The 15,220-nt window shown below is 47.9% G+C and overlaps 1 protein-coding gene across 9 annotated transcripts in view; it reads left to right on the top strand.

The window, feature by feature from the left end:
- osbpl8 (oxysterol binding protein-like 8) overlaps positions 1-15,220 on the top strand; it is an 87,427-nt gene that overhangs the window by 44,746 nt on the left and 27,461 nt on the right. The window contains exon 1 of one of the 9 annotated variants that reach the window (XM_035425919.1): positions 8,454-8,856. The exons of 7 other annotated variants lie outside the window; for them this stretch is intronic. In XM_035425919.1, the coding sequence (XP_035281810.1) occupies positions 8,709-8,856 (148 nt within the window). In that variant the 5' untranslated portion in view covers positions 8,454-8,708. Of the gene's footprint in view, positions 1-8,453; positions 8,857-15,220 lie in introns of those variants that run through there. One more of the 9 variants, XM_035425925.1, reaches the window with a different exon arrangement.

Below are 15,220 nucleotides of genomic sequence, written 5' to 3'. Positions count from 1 at the left end.
CACACAGAAGGTGAGGACTGATTTGTAATCAGGGGCATTGTTTCATGTGAGCTTGTTACTGCTTTGTTTTTTTGTTGGTTCTTGGCTGTGTTTGTGGAAATGTGTTGCAGCTGTGCTTTATAAAACATAAATGCAGCACCACACACATACCCTCCTATCTTCACTCTGGTAAGCATCCCAAGCTAATCTACTTGATTTATTATTATTTTTCACGGTCATTTGTCACTTCCTTTTCTTTACCACTAGAGGGCAGCACAGGAAAAGGTTTTCTGCAGAGAGAACACAATTTAAAAATTCTGTACTGGGCTTTGACTGTCTCTTACTGGCACGCACCTGAACGGTACCCTCCCCTAAGATGTTATCGTGGGCGTGTCTGAGTCGCTCGGCTTGTTTACCGGAGTGCTCAAGTCCTTCACAACTGGGTGCCATTTACCACGAGCAGCCACGGGCAGGAGAGAACGGGCTGTACTGTGAGAGAGCCGACTCCGGGGAGGGGAGCCAGACTTCGACCGCGTTGTTGGTGCGTCTGGTCAGAATCGTTCCCTCGCGATCGGTTTTCAAACGCTCCCGTCTCTCCACAGAACTTCAGAATAAACAGCGGTGCGCAGCGATTACTGCTCGGCCGCTGTTTCGAGAGGAGGGCTCTGGTCCAGAGAGTGTTTATACGAGCCCCAGGTGGTCCCTGCAGAGTACACGTTCATCAAGGCGGGTCCTCTTACGTCCTGAGACAGAGCCAGGCTACCGAGCCGCTCGTCCAGACCTGCTCAGTGCTTCTGTTCCAGGGCTGTGGTTCTGTTCCAGGGCTGTGGTTCTGTTTCAGGGTTCTGTTTCAGGGCTGTGGTTCTGTTTCAGGGCTGTGCTTCTGTTCCAGGGCTGTGGTTCTGTTTCAGGGCTGTGGTTCTGTATCAGGGCTGTGGTTCTGTTTCAGGGCTGTGGTTCTGTCTGTGGCTCTGGCAGCAGAGCAGACCCTCCCCACACTCCTGTAGGAAGGCCTGCGTACACCACTGAGCATCTTGCGCTAGCAGAGGACGGCATTGTGGACCGGTGGCCAGGGCGGTGGAGTTGAACCGTAAATGATTTCTAACGCATTCAGTGGATGTTGATTTTAATGCTGGGCGCGATCTGCCGCCATGCCCTTGAAGAACGTCCATCGCGTCGGATGCTCGAATTGCGTTTTTGTTCAGAATCGAACGCCGTGGACTGTTCCGTTGGAAACAGGCTGGCTCGCAGATGGGTGCGTCAGAGTGGTTCCGACAGCCCTTCTTGCACGCAGCTGCGGGTTGCCAGTTCAGATTGCCAATACCAAATACGGGGGAGAAAATTGCAGACTTTCAACAGACTGCCGAGAGCTGTAACTGCGACTGAAACTATATTTCTCCGACAACTAATCATAACTGCCAGAACGAGCAGTGAAGTACGTACGAAACAGGACTCCATGCACCATACTGTGTGGGTTCTGATTCTCAGGTTCAGGAATGAGGTCACTTCCTTTTCTTAGACTCGCGCTATTGGCCAGGTTCTTGTCCAATGAAACCTGCATGCTGTGGCTACAGCGCTCGGCTGCTTCTTACGGGTGAGCGGAAGTAGCCTGAAGTAGCGGTGAGACCAAGGTTATGGCTTATGGCTTCAGACACCAGCGGGGTGTAGCACTCAGGTCCCGCAGACACGAAGATTAAAGCTTGTTTTCCCAGAGTGTTCTTTTTGACTTTGTTCCACCGCAACGTTTCTTTTTTTTTATAAGTGTCCTCCATCATCCATTAGGCCTCTCCACTTTGTAAAGCTAATTTTCGTGAGATAAAAATGGGCACGGATCTCCGCTGCTGCGTTGCAGGAACTGGGACGCCGATCTGACGACCTCATTACGTGCCTGACAAAGCCCCCCCCCCCCCCCCCCCCACCCCCGCTCCCTACCCCCACGCCCCTAATTACTTAATGAACCCTCTCATTGTGCGAGGGGGGAAATGGGTCTAATGACTGCACGCTCGCACCAGTTGGGAAATCTCAGAATTCAGCAATATCTCCGCGGAAACATATTTTTTTGTCAGGGCCTAATTTAAACAACGACGTTTTAAATTGATCCAGTAGGGTGGGTGCACTTCCCCATTTTGAGATTTGCGGGTGACCTGGTAAACGCTGGACGGAAGTGAAAGGTCCTTCCTCAAAAGGAAGAAGACTCAGGTGAGCTTTACCTGGAATGTTTCCAGTTTCATTTGTTTGTTTGGTGATTTATAAGGGCTCATAATGACCTGAGTCTTTTTTTTTATTTTTATCACGGAACAAATTAATTCAGAGGTTGTGTGTGAACAGTCTGCCCACGTCTGTGTTTCAGTGAGGCGTCTCCTCTCCTTCCTGTTGTGTAAGGGCCTTTGTCTGGATTTTAAATAGTATAATTAGTGCCGCATATATTATGGTCAGTCCTGTTCTTTAACCGTTTAATAACTTTTCCCCGCTGCTCGTCGAATAGGCGCCACAGTTTAATGTAGTATAATGGTTGGGGAACTGGTCTTGCATCCTGAAGGTTGCAGGTTTGATTCCCAGGTAGGACACACCAGTTGTGTAGTTGGCTTCAGCAGAAACTCTGCTCATTGATCTGGGATCGGCTACCTGAGTCTGCGTCTTGACCTCGCCCTGTTTTATAGAGGAAGCCGAGGCTGACCCAGGGGTCAGCTCTGCGGCCCAGAATCCCTCTGTTCCTCACACCTGAGACGGGGCCTAGCGCGCGAGCGGCTTCGCCCACTTCCTGTTTGCGTTCTTAAACAGGAAGCGGGTAGATGCTTGCTGGCGATGCTGGCCGGTGAGTCAGTCAGCGAGCAGAGGTAAACACTAATGGAAAAAAAACCCAACACAATAGCGTGCCTGGCTCCACATTTTTTTGTTTTTTGGATTTCAGGAAGGATTTGTAGTGTATTTTGTAAATTTATCGGAAGAACGAGCAGAGAGGAATGGAATGATGTTGCGTACAAATCCCTTATTTCTGTACTAGTCAAAATGGATCATAAAATCGCAGTTGCGTAGAATTCATTGCCCCTAATCATAAAAGGCTGTCTGTACTGTTAACATAAAATTCTAATGCTTCCTGGGTACATTAAATCTACAGAATTCCACAGGCTGAATGCTCTAGAGAAGAACATGTATATTAAAGTGATATGTAGTTTCATTTTGCTCACCAAAGTACTACGAAACAGTAACATATCAATGTTGTACTGGCAGTGCAAAAGGGATAAATATCTCTTGTGGAGAACAAGTTATAAAGTCAAGGTACATTTTTACTTGAAAATGAAAGTGGCATCCATGTTGTTTTTATAGATCTCTCTTGCTCAGTTCCTTAAAGACAAACAATCAGACCGGGAGTAATCTTGCAGGTATTGTTTCAAGATCTCAAGTGCAAAAAAAGAAGAGATAAAAACACTCTGGCTCTGAGTGAACACTAAAACTGTTGTTGGGTTGGCAGTGTTGAGTACATTCATCAATCAGTCCTAGAGAAAGGGGTAATTACCGTCGTTTAAGAACCAACAGGCCCAATTCCGGCAAACAAGCTTTCATTGTAAACATGTTGAAGCGAGCAGAGGTGGAACGTTCAGGGGTCAGGAAGTAAAAGTCCTGCTGTGTGTTTCTTCCACCCATGAAATCAGCCAGCTGACGTCACTAATTAGTTCTCCTGGCTGAAGAACTGTGCTAATTAGCAAACCCAATGTGATTGGAACAAAATACCGGGATGGACTTTTTACCTTCTGAACCTGTATTTTTCCAGCTCTGTGAAAGAGTGGCGCTGAGATTAGTAGCGGAGACGTGGTCTTTAGCGTCTGGTGGAATCAGGGCTGAATTTCCTGTGGGGCAGTGGGGGAATCCTCTACGTTCAAGGGCCAATCCGTTTAAGCCGCTGCCTGTGTGACCTTTCACCTTTATCCCGGTCTCTCTCCCCGGCTTTTCCATGGCAACGCCACTGTTCAAGATCATCACTGAACTATTGGTGTGCTCCTCCTCGCTTCTGTTCATTGGCTGAATCTTGGCTAATTGTGACTTACCCCAGGATTCAATCAAATGCACTTCAGCCAGTCTAAGGGCATATTTAATTCAGTCAAATTAGACTTAGCTTTTTCTGGATTTAATCAAACACGCTTTAACATTGATAGAGACTGCCACTGGCATTTTGTCAACAGTGGTCCTCAACTTTGAATTAAAATTAAATGCAAGCATTACACTTCTTCTTCACAAACTGTTTGGTTTTATTGATTTGTCAGCTCGCTAAGCTGTGCGTGTGAAAGAAAAATATAATTCTTGTTTTAATTGTTATTCAGCCTTGAGCTGGCCATTGCTGAAATGTTGATGTATAAGTGAATGCAAGTTTCTGTATAATACTGCAACAATAGGAAACCCTGAAGATGCTGATTTTTATTTCCCAAGTTACCTTCCTGAACAGAAACTGAAGAAAGATAAGTAGATTCAACTGCGTTAAATACCTGCAGCTGTTTAATAAATGATGGAAGCTACTGGAATAGGAAAAATATATGAAGGAAATTATCTGTGCAGTGTTTTGGTGTCTGCTGATTTTGTGCATCTCCAAATCAACCGTGCATGCATGGTTCCAGATCCACAATTAAAGAAATCACTTGCTGGAAGTTAATGAAACAGTACTGCGTGAGTTGAAGCAATTAAATCTAAATAATGTGCTTTGTGTCTTGAAGCCAAGGTCGATTTCAGCACGGGGCTATATTTGTAACAAACGCAAGTGGAGATGTCCTTGTCCTGGGAGTATTTTCTGTTATTAAGTGAAAGTGGATTAATTAGTTAATGCCTGTGTAAGTTTATTGTATTACCAGGACAGTAGGAAGTCATCTTGAAGCGGCAGTCTATTTTACGAAAGTTTGATATTGTCCCGTGCCGCAGATCGCATTGAGATGAATTTGGCGCACTAGAAATCTGTGACCCAAAGAAGAGATTTAAGCATGAAAACCACGTTCTGCCTTGAACAACCAAGAGCAATCCATGGTGTCAGTTACTCCATGAAAGAAATTTTCATCGGCACAGATCCCTTGCTTCTAGTCACTGTATCTCAATACAGCATGAAGGCTATTCCTTATTGAGGCCAGGGGCTGGACTAGTCTGGAGGGCTTGACTGAATTACAGATGTGCTTAAAAAGTCTTAATGTGATTGATGCAATACCTCTACAGATGTGGCTTTACCAGCACACGGGTTCAGAAATGCGCTGATGAGTCACATTATCGGTTTCATTTTTTCACGCCATTAATGTTTTCATTTGCCATTTTACATTCACTATCTTATTTATCATCAATAGATAAATGTTTAAGATTGCATTAGCCGGAATTTTACTGTCCCATTGTACAGGACTGTGTGCTCGGACCGCTCGGACACACTGTTACACGACCGTGCGCTAGCTGGGAAGCGATCCCGAAATGGCAGTTACGTCGGCGGGGAGTTTGCCACACGTGTGCCGAGAATGTCACGCGCAGGAAACCGCCGAATCATTCCGGCGAGGTCTGGTTGTGAGGAGCTCTGCTGCGTGCGGCTTCTGCGCGAATCGAGCGTGTTTGGGATGTAATGCGAATGTGAACCGACAGCCACCGCAGCTACGAATCTCTCTTTTTTTTTCGCTTTTTTTCTTTCTCATATTCCCTCACTTGTGCCACCGCTGCTGAGGAGTGGGCTAGCTCAGTTACACAGTGAGGGTGGATGGGACTGTGTTTAAGCTGAAAACAGCATGGTCACGGTCCACAGAGGAGCCGCACACATGCTATTTGTTGGGGCAGAAGAAGAAATGATCAAAGGCTGGCGTTATGTTTCACTAGTAATTTATCCTTACCTGCTTTTTAATGCTTCTTGTAGCTGGGCTTGTTTTGTTCATTGTATGCTTTATGAAGGCTTTGGGATTCATTTGGTGGGAACACTTGTGCTGTAGCACCGCTGGGATTCTATAAGGAACTTTTGTGCAGTTACTCCGTTGCTGGGAGTTGTAGTTTTCGTGTTTGTGTTGGTGACTCAGCCTTGTTTCCATTGTGAAGTCATTGGATGGAAAAATACAGTTTTTTTCTGACCTCAAGCAGACTCGTTTTTACAGTAGTTCTGCTTTTAAAATGTAGGCCTAATGTATCGGTTAATGAAGGAAGGACCAAACCTGTCTTTCTACCTTAATTTCACCTCTTGTACTACTGCTACCTGGCCAGATGCTGTTGCTTGGCTCAATCTGTCCTTCTGTTTTTTCACCTTCTTTTCTTCTTTGATTGTCCTCCAGAGTGCGATAATTTGGTATTATGATCAGTCCAAGAAGAAAACAATGTGTATTGGTCAATAAAAAAGTCTCCCACAGTGATGATCAGAATAATACTAATACAGGAGTCAGTAACTTTTGACGCAGAAACAATTGTTTTACTTACTTCAGTTTTCAGCTTCTCTTTTACGTTAAAGGGCAACAGATTGCTGAACTATAAACAGTGTAAGTAACTGAGATGCAGATATGTTGTATTGCTGAATAGTTTCAGCATTATTCTTAGAGACCGTTGTATGGCAGTCTGAGAACAATACATTTAGTGCTGTCCTCTAAATCCGTATGAATTATATCCTTAGAAACTTTCTTTTTTCTTAAGATTGCACGTGTTAAGGAGTCATTAATCCTTTGAAAGTCCAACGTGTTCAAACGTGTCGCTGAATATGTTAAAGTCCCTATCTATGACGTGCAGTTTCATTAAAACAGTGATTAAATGTCATAGCACAGTGTGATCGCCTGTCTCATAAAATTATGCCTTATTTGACTCTCGAGAGCCACCCTGTTCCCTCTTCAGAGTTTGTCACGTTGCCGAGCAACAGTGCGTTACGCGTGTAGAAGTTGTTTGTGAGGTTTGTTTGTTGAGGTCGTTAGCGGAATTACCTTCTGTGTTTGCCTTTATCTCTCTTACGAGTCTCTTGGGTGTGTGATGTCTTTATATTATCCAGAGAAACCACTATGATAGGAGTCCCCATTAGGTTCAGTGATGAAGTCCAGAGCTTCTTTTGGTCAACTGAACATACAACCTAAATCTTTGATTGTTATAAAAAGCTTAAACACATTCTTTAAATAACAGATTGGGCAATTAACACAAACCAAACTGTCCAAACCTATTCTGGGTGTACTAACAGATCCACTTCTGAGAGGTAAACGTGGTTCTCTGGTCTGAAATGCTAAATCGTCCAGACCCTCTTAATTTTCTGTTTACTTTTCCTATGTAAATAGATTTGAAAGTAACAGTTAGTTCTCAGCCTCTTGTTGTCATTTTGCTGCAGTCGGGTCACTAAAAAAAAATACCCTCAAACCTGGAGGATCCCCCTCTGGGACCACCAAAACGTGCTCTTTCCTGTGATGTACACAATCGTTAACGTTAGCACTCTATTCTAAGTCCTCCCCGCGGGGTCCTGTGTTTATTCGGAAGGTGCGTCACAATGAGTCCCTGCTGGAGACCCCTGGAAAAATGCTTACTTCCCAATATAGGCGTCCCCCAGGGCCAGCAAAACCATCTTCGGAACCCCCTCTTGCAAGCTCTGGTAGCTGGGCAACATTATTTTGTTTGTTTGTGGGCTGTGTAGGATGCTTACATTATGGGAACCTGTCTTACTGTTGATGTTTATTTTTTTAATTACTGGTAGACACAACTTGAGGAAAACAGTCCTGGTTAATACTTAATCAGCAGGTGTATAATAATTAATTAATCAACAGGTGTTTAATAATTACTTAATCAACAGGTTGTGGCTGTTTTTCGGTTTGAGTATCAAATTTCCCCCGCCGTTGAAGTATTATTAATTATCCTGCGTGCGCTGCGGTGCTCTGAAGCACATTTCCGTGCCGTCTGAAAGCTATTTCACAGACAGATGAAGGCGCAGCTTGCAGATTGCTGGCTGGGAAGGGTTTCACACTCAATGCATTACGGCAATTAAATTAGCTTGCCACTTTGCGCTGCTGATACCTTTTGAATTACACGCTTTCAGACGTGTCCCTTTTCCGCGCGTCGTCAGCCAGGTCTGTAACCGTGGAAACGGCGGACGCGGCGCGGTCGGGGGGGGGGCTGGCCCGGCTAAGACCCGCGCGGGCACGCGGTAATCAGCTTTGTGTCCTCCCCCCCCCGCCCCCCCCCCCCCCCACCCCGGAGGGAGGAAGGGATCTGAGCGCGTGGAGACATTCGTAATGGCAGCCGTGGGGGGGGGGGGTACCGTCGGGAGCAGAGCCGGCGTCTTCCTCTCCAGCGCGAGTCCAGGCGCCGCCCCAGACGCGGTCGGCGTGTGCGTGTGAACCGCGTAACGGGAATCCTCGCGGCTCTGTGAGGGAGGGGGGAGGGGGGGGGGTGTTTAACGAGAGAGAGAGGGGGAGTGGCGGCCGAGAGAGGCTTGCTCTGACAGACAGAGAGAGAGGGTGAGAGAGAGAGAGACAGAGGCTGGTTTAGATGCAGGAGAGACGGGACCGTGCGGAGCAGAGAGAGAGAGAGAGAGAGAGAGAGAGACGAGGGGAGGGCGTGACGCTGCACCTCCGCGTGCCGTAAGAAGAGGAGGAGGAGGAGGAGGAGGGCTCGGGGCGATCGAGGCTCCGACGTCAGTGTGAGAGAGTGAGAGAGCGAGGGAGAGCGAACGAGGCGCTGAGGCTGGAGATCGCCACCGTGGCCGAGGGGCGAAAAAAAAAACAAAACAAAAGAAGCCCGCTACCGTGAGGCGCGGTCCCCGCGCCGCCATGAGGAGGGAGGAGGGAGTGCTGAGCCGCCGCCGCTTCTCTGCCTGCGGCGGGGCGGCCGCCGCCCTCCCGTCGCGCCCCGACGGCCGCAAGCTCATCCGCAACGCCTCCTTCGGCGGCTACAACGAGCTGTCGCCCGTCCTGCCAGGTGGGTCCCCCCGCCGCCCCGCGCTCACTTCCTGTCCCGCGTTCGGCGTCCGCGCTCACTTCCTGTCCCGCGTTCGGCGTCCGCGCTCACTTCCTGTCCTGCGTTCGGTGTCCGCGCTCACTTCCTGTCCTGCGTTCGGTGCCCGCGCTCACTTCCTGTCCCGCGTTCGGCGTCCGCGCTCACTTCCTGTCCTGCGTTCGGCGTCCGCGCTCACTTCCTGTCCTGCGTTCGGCGTCCGCGCTCACTTCCTGTCCCACGTTCCGCGTCGGGCTTCCTCTGAAAGTACCTGCGCTGAGTCCCCAACTTCAGCTGAGCACACCTGCCTGCGTTCACTGCAGGCTCTGGAGTAACCTGTTGATTGTGAAATCCTGTGTGTCTGAACCTGTGTTCCGTTGTAATATCTTGTCTTAGGTCTCCGTGTGATGCCTTGTGTAGTGACTGGTCTCAGACTGCAGGTTCCCTTCTGTGTGTTTCAGTGATTGGGTCACAGCTTTTCACTCAGTCTGCCGGAGTAGCCTCTTTTTAATTCTCCTCAGCTTGACACTCGCCACGAATCCAGACAGGGAATTAATTTTATCGTTACTTCCTGTTTGTCCTCTTCTCGTTTCCTTCGCTCGCGTCCCGTTTCTCCCGCTGTGCGGCGTAGCCTCCGGCGAACGTCCGCACAATTTAGGAACGGGTTCGGGTTCACCTTCCCGCCCGTCTGTCCCGTCTCTGGAAGCCGTTCGTTTGCCGAAAAGCCGATTCCCCCACCCCCCCCACCCTTCTACAGCTTCACATGCTTACGGCAGTGTGTGGAGCAGTGGTTAGGGGACTGGATGTGTGACAGGGTTCAGGGGAATACAGGGTTAAATTTGACTGCTCTGGGGGAACTCCAGGGGAACGCTCATTTGAGATGCAGGTGTGTAAGCGTGTTGTGAAGTGTAACCCGTGTGCGATCTCCTCGTTTGAGATGCAGGTGTGTAAACGTGTTGTGAAGTGTAACCCGTGTGCGATCTCCTCGTTTGAGATGCAGGTGTGTAAGCGTGTTGTGAAGTGTAACCCGTGTGCGATCTCCTCGTTTGGGATGCAGGTGTGTAAACGTGTTGTGAAGTGTAACCCGTGTGCGATCTCCTCGTTTGAGATGCAGGTGTGTAAACGTGTTGTAAAGTGCAACCCGTGTGCGATCTCCTCGTTTGAGATGCAGGTGTGTAAGCGTGTTGTAAAGTGTAACCCGTGTGCGATCTCCTCGTTTGGGATGCAGGTGTGTAAATGTGTTGTAAAGTGTAACTCCTCGTTTGAGATGCAGGTGTGTAAACGTGTTGTAAAGTGCAACCCGTGTGCGATCTCCTCGTTTGGGATGCAGGTGTGTAAATGTGTTGTAAAGTGTAACTCCTCGTTTGAGATGCAGGTGTGTAAGCGTGTTGTAAAGTGCAACCCGTGTGCGATCTCCTCGTTTGAGATGCAGGTGTGTAAGCGTGTTGTGAAGTGTAACCCGTGTGCGATCTCCTCGTTTGAGATGCAGGTGTGTAAACGTGTTGTAAAGTGTAACCCGTGTGCGATCTCCTCGTTTGAGATGCAGGTGTGTAAACGTGTTGTGAAGCGTAAGGCACGTGCGATCTCCTCGCACGCACATCTGCAGAGGGGCTGAGAGCCGTACTGCAGGTCCTCAGACCGAGCAGTCTTTGGAAAAAGGCTGCACAACCACAGTGTGTATCCACAGACATCTTCGATTATTTATCACTGCTGCAACAGAGCCTGCAGCTCTTCTTTTAATCAAAGCGATAACTTGGGATGCACATTAGTGTGTGCCGTTCAAAGCCGTTTTCATAATCGGCGTGTTGTCATCCTCGTTACTGAGAGTTTGAGCTGAATTAAACGCACTCTGAAACCTGCTACATATCTCTGCAGAGCTTGTCCTGTAAAATCCCTGTTCAGATCAAAAGAATATTTGAGTGTTCCTGCAGTACCGCTATTGAAGATCACTGTTATGTTATGTTATGTTATGTTATCAGTATTCTGTACTTTGAGGTTTTTAATTTTTTACTTTAATAAATGCCCTTTGTGAATATGAGATGTGAATTCACACACGGTTCAGTAATGTTCTCCTTCACTCCATCGGTGTGGTAGAATCCCCTCCTCCTCCGTGATGGGCTGTTTGGCATTGTGGGCCAGGCAGTGCCGTTCTGCGTCACAGGGGAGGGTGTTTGTCTGGAGTGCGAGCCGAGCCGAGTGTTTTGGAGAAGCACGGCAAGAATACCGCAGGCAGGGACGGCAGCAGCCAAAACAGCCCCTCCGATCCGATCCGCTGCACACAAACTTTCTGTGGAGAGGGAAGACTGCGGCGTGCTTTTCCCTCGTTCTGAGCGCGCTCAGTTCGCCCGCCCGCTGTGGTTACGCGTCCTGCTCCTTTTCGTAGTTTAAAGCGTGTGAATTCCACCGGCGATTAAACCTGACGTTTCCTCACCGTACGCCCGTTTTCCGATCCTCTGATCGCCTTCACGCTCCAGACGGACGTTGCGGGCTGGCGGATCGCGCGGCGTTTACCGCGTCGACTTTTTAAAAGAGTCCTCAAAGGGCGCGCTCGTTCACCGGCGCTCGTTTACCGACGCCCGCTTCCCTCCCGGTCATGTGACGGGCGTGGCATCTGCGCTTGTCGTGCCACCTACCGACCGGGCATCCCCTGTTCGAGCGCACCCAGGTTTAGTAACGACTTTTCGTTATGCTGACCTGTCTGTCTGTCTGTCTGTTGGGCTTATCGTTCTGCGTCTGTGGCGGACGATATCCGGTGCGCTCAGATTTGCAGCCACATTTATGCGTTTAATAGGGTCTCTTCATCCAGAGAGCATGTCATAAATTCCCATGAACACTAGTTAGTACTGATGTGAATAAGTGGAAGCAACGCAGCTGAAGCAGTGCGCCATTGGAACTAAGTGGTAACGAGCGCGATGGACATATTAATGCAGGAGCATAATAAAAAGGAGTGTAACGTGAATTATGAAGTGCGTCCGAGAGTCTTGCAGCAGCCTGCGCAAACTGCCAGTTTAGTACCTGCATTGATATTCGCGGGAGTGTTGAAGGAGGAAACAGTGTGTACACCGCAAACAATTCCATTTGCATAAACACATCGCCGTCTGGACTGCAACCTCCCCATCTGTGGTACGACAGCACGCTGCCAGCTGGGATTCGAACCCGCAGATCTTAAGTGATCCACATCACGTCACATGACAGATAGCAGCGGCCCGTTAATGAAACAAACTGCCTTCATTGCTGCTGATGCACGATGGCGTTATATTTTAATTTACGGCTGTGCACTTCAGTGCCCATGACGTGACGTGCGAGGAAATATTTACATTGATGTGTCACTAACGTCAGTTTAATGTGTGTTGCAGTACGGCAGGTCGTCTTTTACCGTATGAAAGCAAAGGTTGTTTGCGCGCTGTGAAAAATGAAAGTGTTCGTTAATGATTTATTTTTTTCTTTGTTTACTTAGCCATGATACGGATTCTGAATTTAAACCTTTTTCTGCTGAACATTTAACATATGTGTAGCCGTTAAGTAAAACTGCAGTGGTCGAGACTGAATTGTTCTGAATGGCAGTGTTGCTCATTGAACTGTAGCGCACACGTCGATAGACCTGCTGAGCTTCTGTCGAGCCGAAGCTTCACACAGCTATTTACAGCCACGAGCCACAGTGACCGTAGACTCATCGAGTCCACAGCAGCCTGTGAGACATTAAGATGAAACGTGGTAATAAAACAGGCAGAAACGTTAAAATCACCACCTTTTATTTGAGGTTGGTCGCCCTTTTTTGGCGTCCGTAGGACAAGGTGCTGGATAGGAGACTGTAAGATGGCTTCCGCCTTGTTTTGATTTGACATTAGGACAGCTTTGGCAGTGTGCCGCCACCTGGCCTGTTTCTCAACATGGACGCCGACGCCTGGTGAGACCCACCGGTGTGTGTGTGTGTGTGTGTGTGTGGCGTCTGTGCCAGGCCACCGCTGGGGGAGGACGGGGGGCCCAAAACGACCCCCCCCTGAAGGGCGTCTCAGGGTAGCTTTGCAGCAGGGCTGCTATTCGCCAGCTTAACCCCCCCCCCCCCCTCCCGGGTTTATAAATAGACGGCACAGGTAACCCCGCCTTCCTAATGCCTCCTCTCGCTGTCACGGGAAACATTATCTCCATTACACCTTCGTCTCTCCCTCGTCTTCCTCTCCTCAGAAATGCTGGGGTTTCTCAGTGACTCTCAACACAACTCGTTGCGTAGTTTTTGTCATTGCCATTGTCAGCGTTGTTGTTGACTGGTCTTTTTTTTTTTGGAGTTGATGTTTTTTTGCTGCTGTTGCTGGCAGTGTTGGAATCTAGTGCTGGTTTGTTGCTGCTGTTGGTTTTCAGGATTTGTGTTTTTGGCATTTTTTAAATTGTTCTTTTTTTGCATTCGGTGCTTTGGCGTTGCTGTATTGTTTGGTATTGTTTGGTATTGTTTGTTGTAAATTTCAGTTCAAAACGTTCGTTATCATTACATTACATTACATTACAGGTATTTAGCAGACGCTCTTATCCAGAGCGACTTACACAACTTTTACATAGCATTTTTTTTGTATCCATTTATACAGCTGGATATATACTGAAGCAATGCAGGTTAAGTACCTTGCTCAAGGGTACAATGGCAGTGTCCTTACCCGGGAATCGAACCTGTGACCTTTCGGTTACAAGCCCAGTTCCTTACCCACTGTGCTACACTCCGTTATCAGAGATGGAGGAAGGAGGGCTCTTCATTCTGTGTGCGTCACCTGCGTTCCACGCACACAGTCTGGAGTGTATGACGCTGGCCCAGCGTCCCCTATAGAGGACGTCCCTGCACTCTCATATTCCACTTACATCAAAGGCACGTCCATGAGTGCCCTGCTGCTCTCCACGCCCAGCCTCTCCTGGGTCTCCGTTACTACCTGAGTTTTCCACAGACTGAGGAGCTGCGTCAGAAACCCTCTCTGAGCAAAACAGACCCCCCCCCCGCCACTATTCAGAGTGCTTTTCAGAGTACCACCGTGGATAAGGTTTCGGCATCGATTTTGAGTCTGTGGCTTGGCTTTACCTGGCCCCTACCTTACCGAATTTCTGAGGGCCTGAGAGAAATGGGATATTGAGTGGCCGCCCCCACACTGAATGATGTCCACTGAACGGAACTGATGGACAGGACCAAAGAAATGGAGAACTAAAGAACAGCAGCTTTCCACCTCAGTGTGAAAGGACCACAGCGCAGTGTGTGACGTCACGCGCTTCGACTGTTCGCACCGAGGACATCCGCTTTCTGTGAAAAGGCTGGAAATTTGACACAAGTTTTGTGTGCTGTATTTAAAAATGGCTGCAGAAGTGATGTTGAAGTGAATATGCACACACAAAATAGGGCATGCAGTTTCAAACTTTCAGCTCTTGTAGTGATGACATACTTCACATCAAAAGGACATTTTATTTTCCCGTTCATACATTTTTTACGGTGAACATGTAAAGTACAAACAAAATTTGATTGCTCAGGGTCTTTAATAGAGTTCTAGCTAACAGCTGCACTCTGTTCTTAATCAGATTTGTCCAGACAGATCTTTGTAGTCAGTGTCTGGACTATGGTCTGAGTAGCAAAAAATTGGTGCAATCAGTGTTTCCCATTGAAAACGCATTCATTTGTTTTCGGGCACTGTTTGGTTGATTTTCACCGGTGAATGCTAATTGCTTCGCTATGGAAACGGCACCGTTCCCATTTTCATTCTGTTACTTTATTTCTCGTCTTTTTTTAAAATTCTCAGTCCTGCGTTCTCTGCCCAGGGCATCAGGTTTAATCAGGCTTCATTATTCCTGAACAAATGCCTGTTCTTTCGTCTTTATTTGCGTAATTTCATCGTGATTATTTCTTATAGTCTAGTCACCTCACAGGTACCCCTGTCCAGTATGACTCATTTGACTTAAGTAAGTACGTGAGTCGCAAACTTAGATTTTTAATGGACTTGCTGTGAAAGCCCGTAGCATGCAGACACAAATTAGAACAGTCCATTCGGTGTGTGTGGAAGGGGGTGGAAATGTCCTCCCCTCTTATTAGAGACAGATGGAGTACTCCATGATTTAATATAGTGTTTCTAAGCGTACTCAATAGCAAGACCCCATTTATGGGATGACCAATTTGGTAAAATGATGTTGGAAAAAAAAGGGTTTAGAAAAGTCCTATTTGACAGCCCTGTCGGAACTGCGGATTGTCTGAGTGCACCCTCTCCAGATACTCCTTTTACCAGATGAGGATTACAGAGCACGAGGTTAATCTGGGGTGAATACCCATAATCCTGCTGGGCGGTCACTCCACTGTGAGGACCCTGCTCAAGGGTAAGGTCTTTTTGTG

The sequence above is a fragment of the Anguilla anguilla genome, chromosome 7 (assembly GCF_013347855.1).
Source record: "Anguilla anguilla isolate fAngAng1 chromosome 7, fAngAng1.pri, whole genome shotgun sequence".
NCBI lineage: Eukaryota > Metazoa > Chordata > Actinopteri > Anguilliformes > Anguillidae > Anguilla > Anguilla anguilla.
The sequence above is the reverse complement of the archived record's forward strand: the minus strand, read 5'-3'. Positions and strand labels throughout refer to the sequence as shown.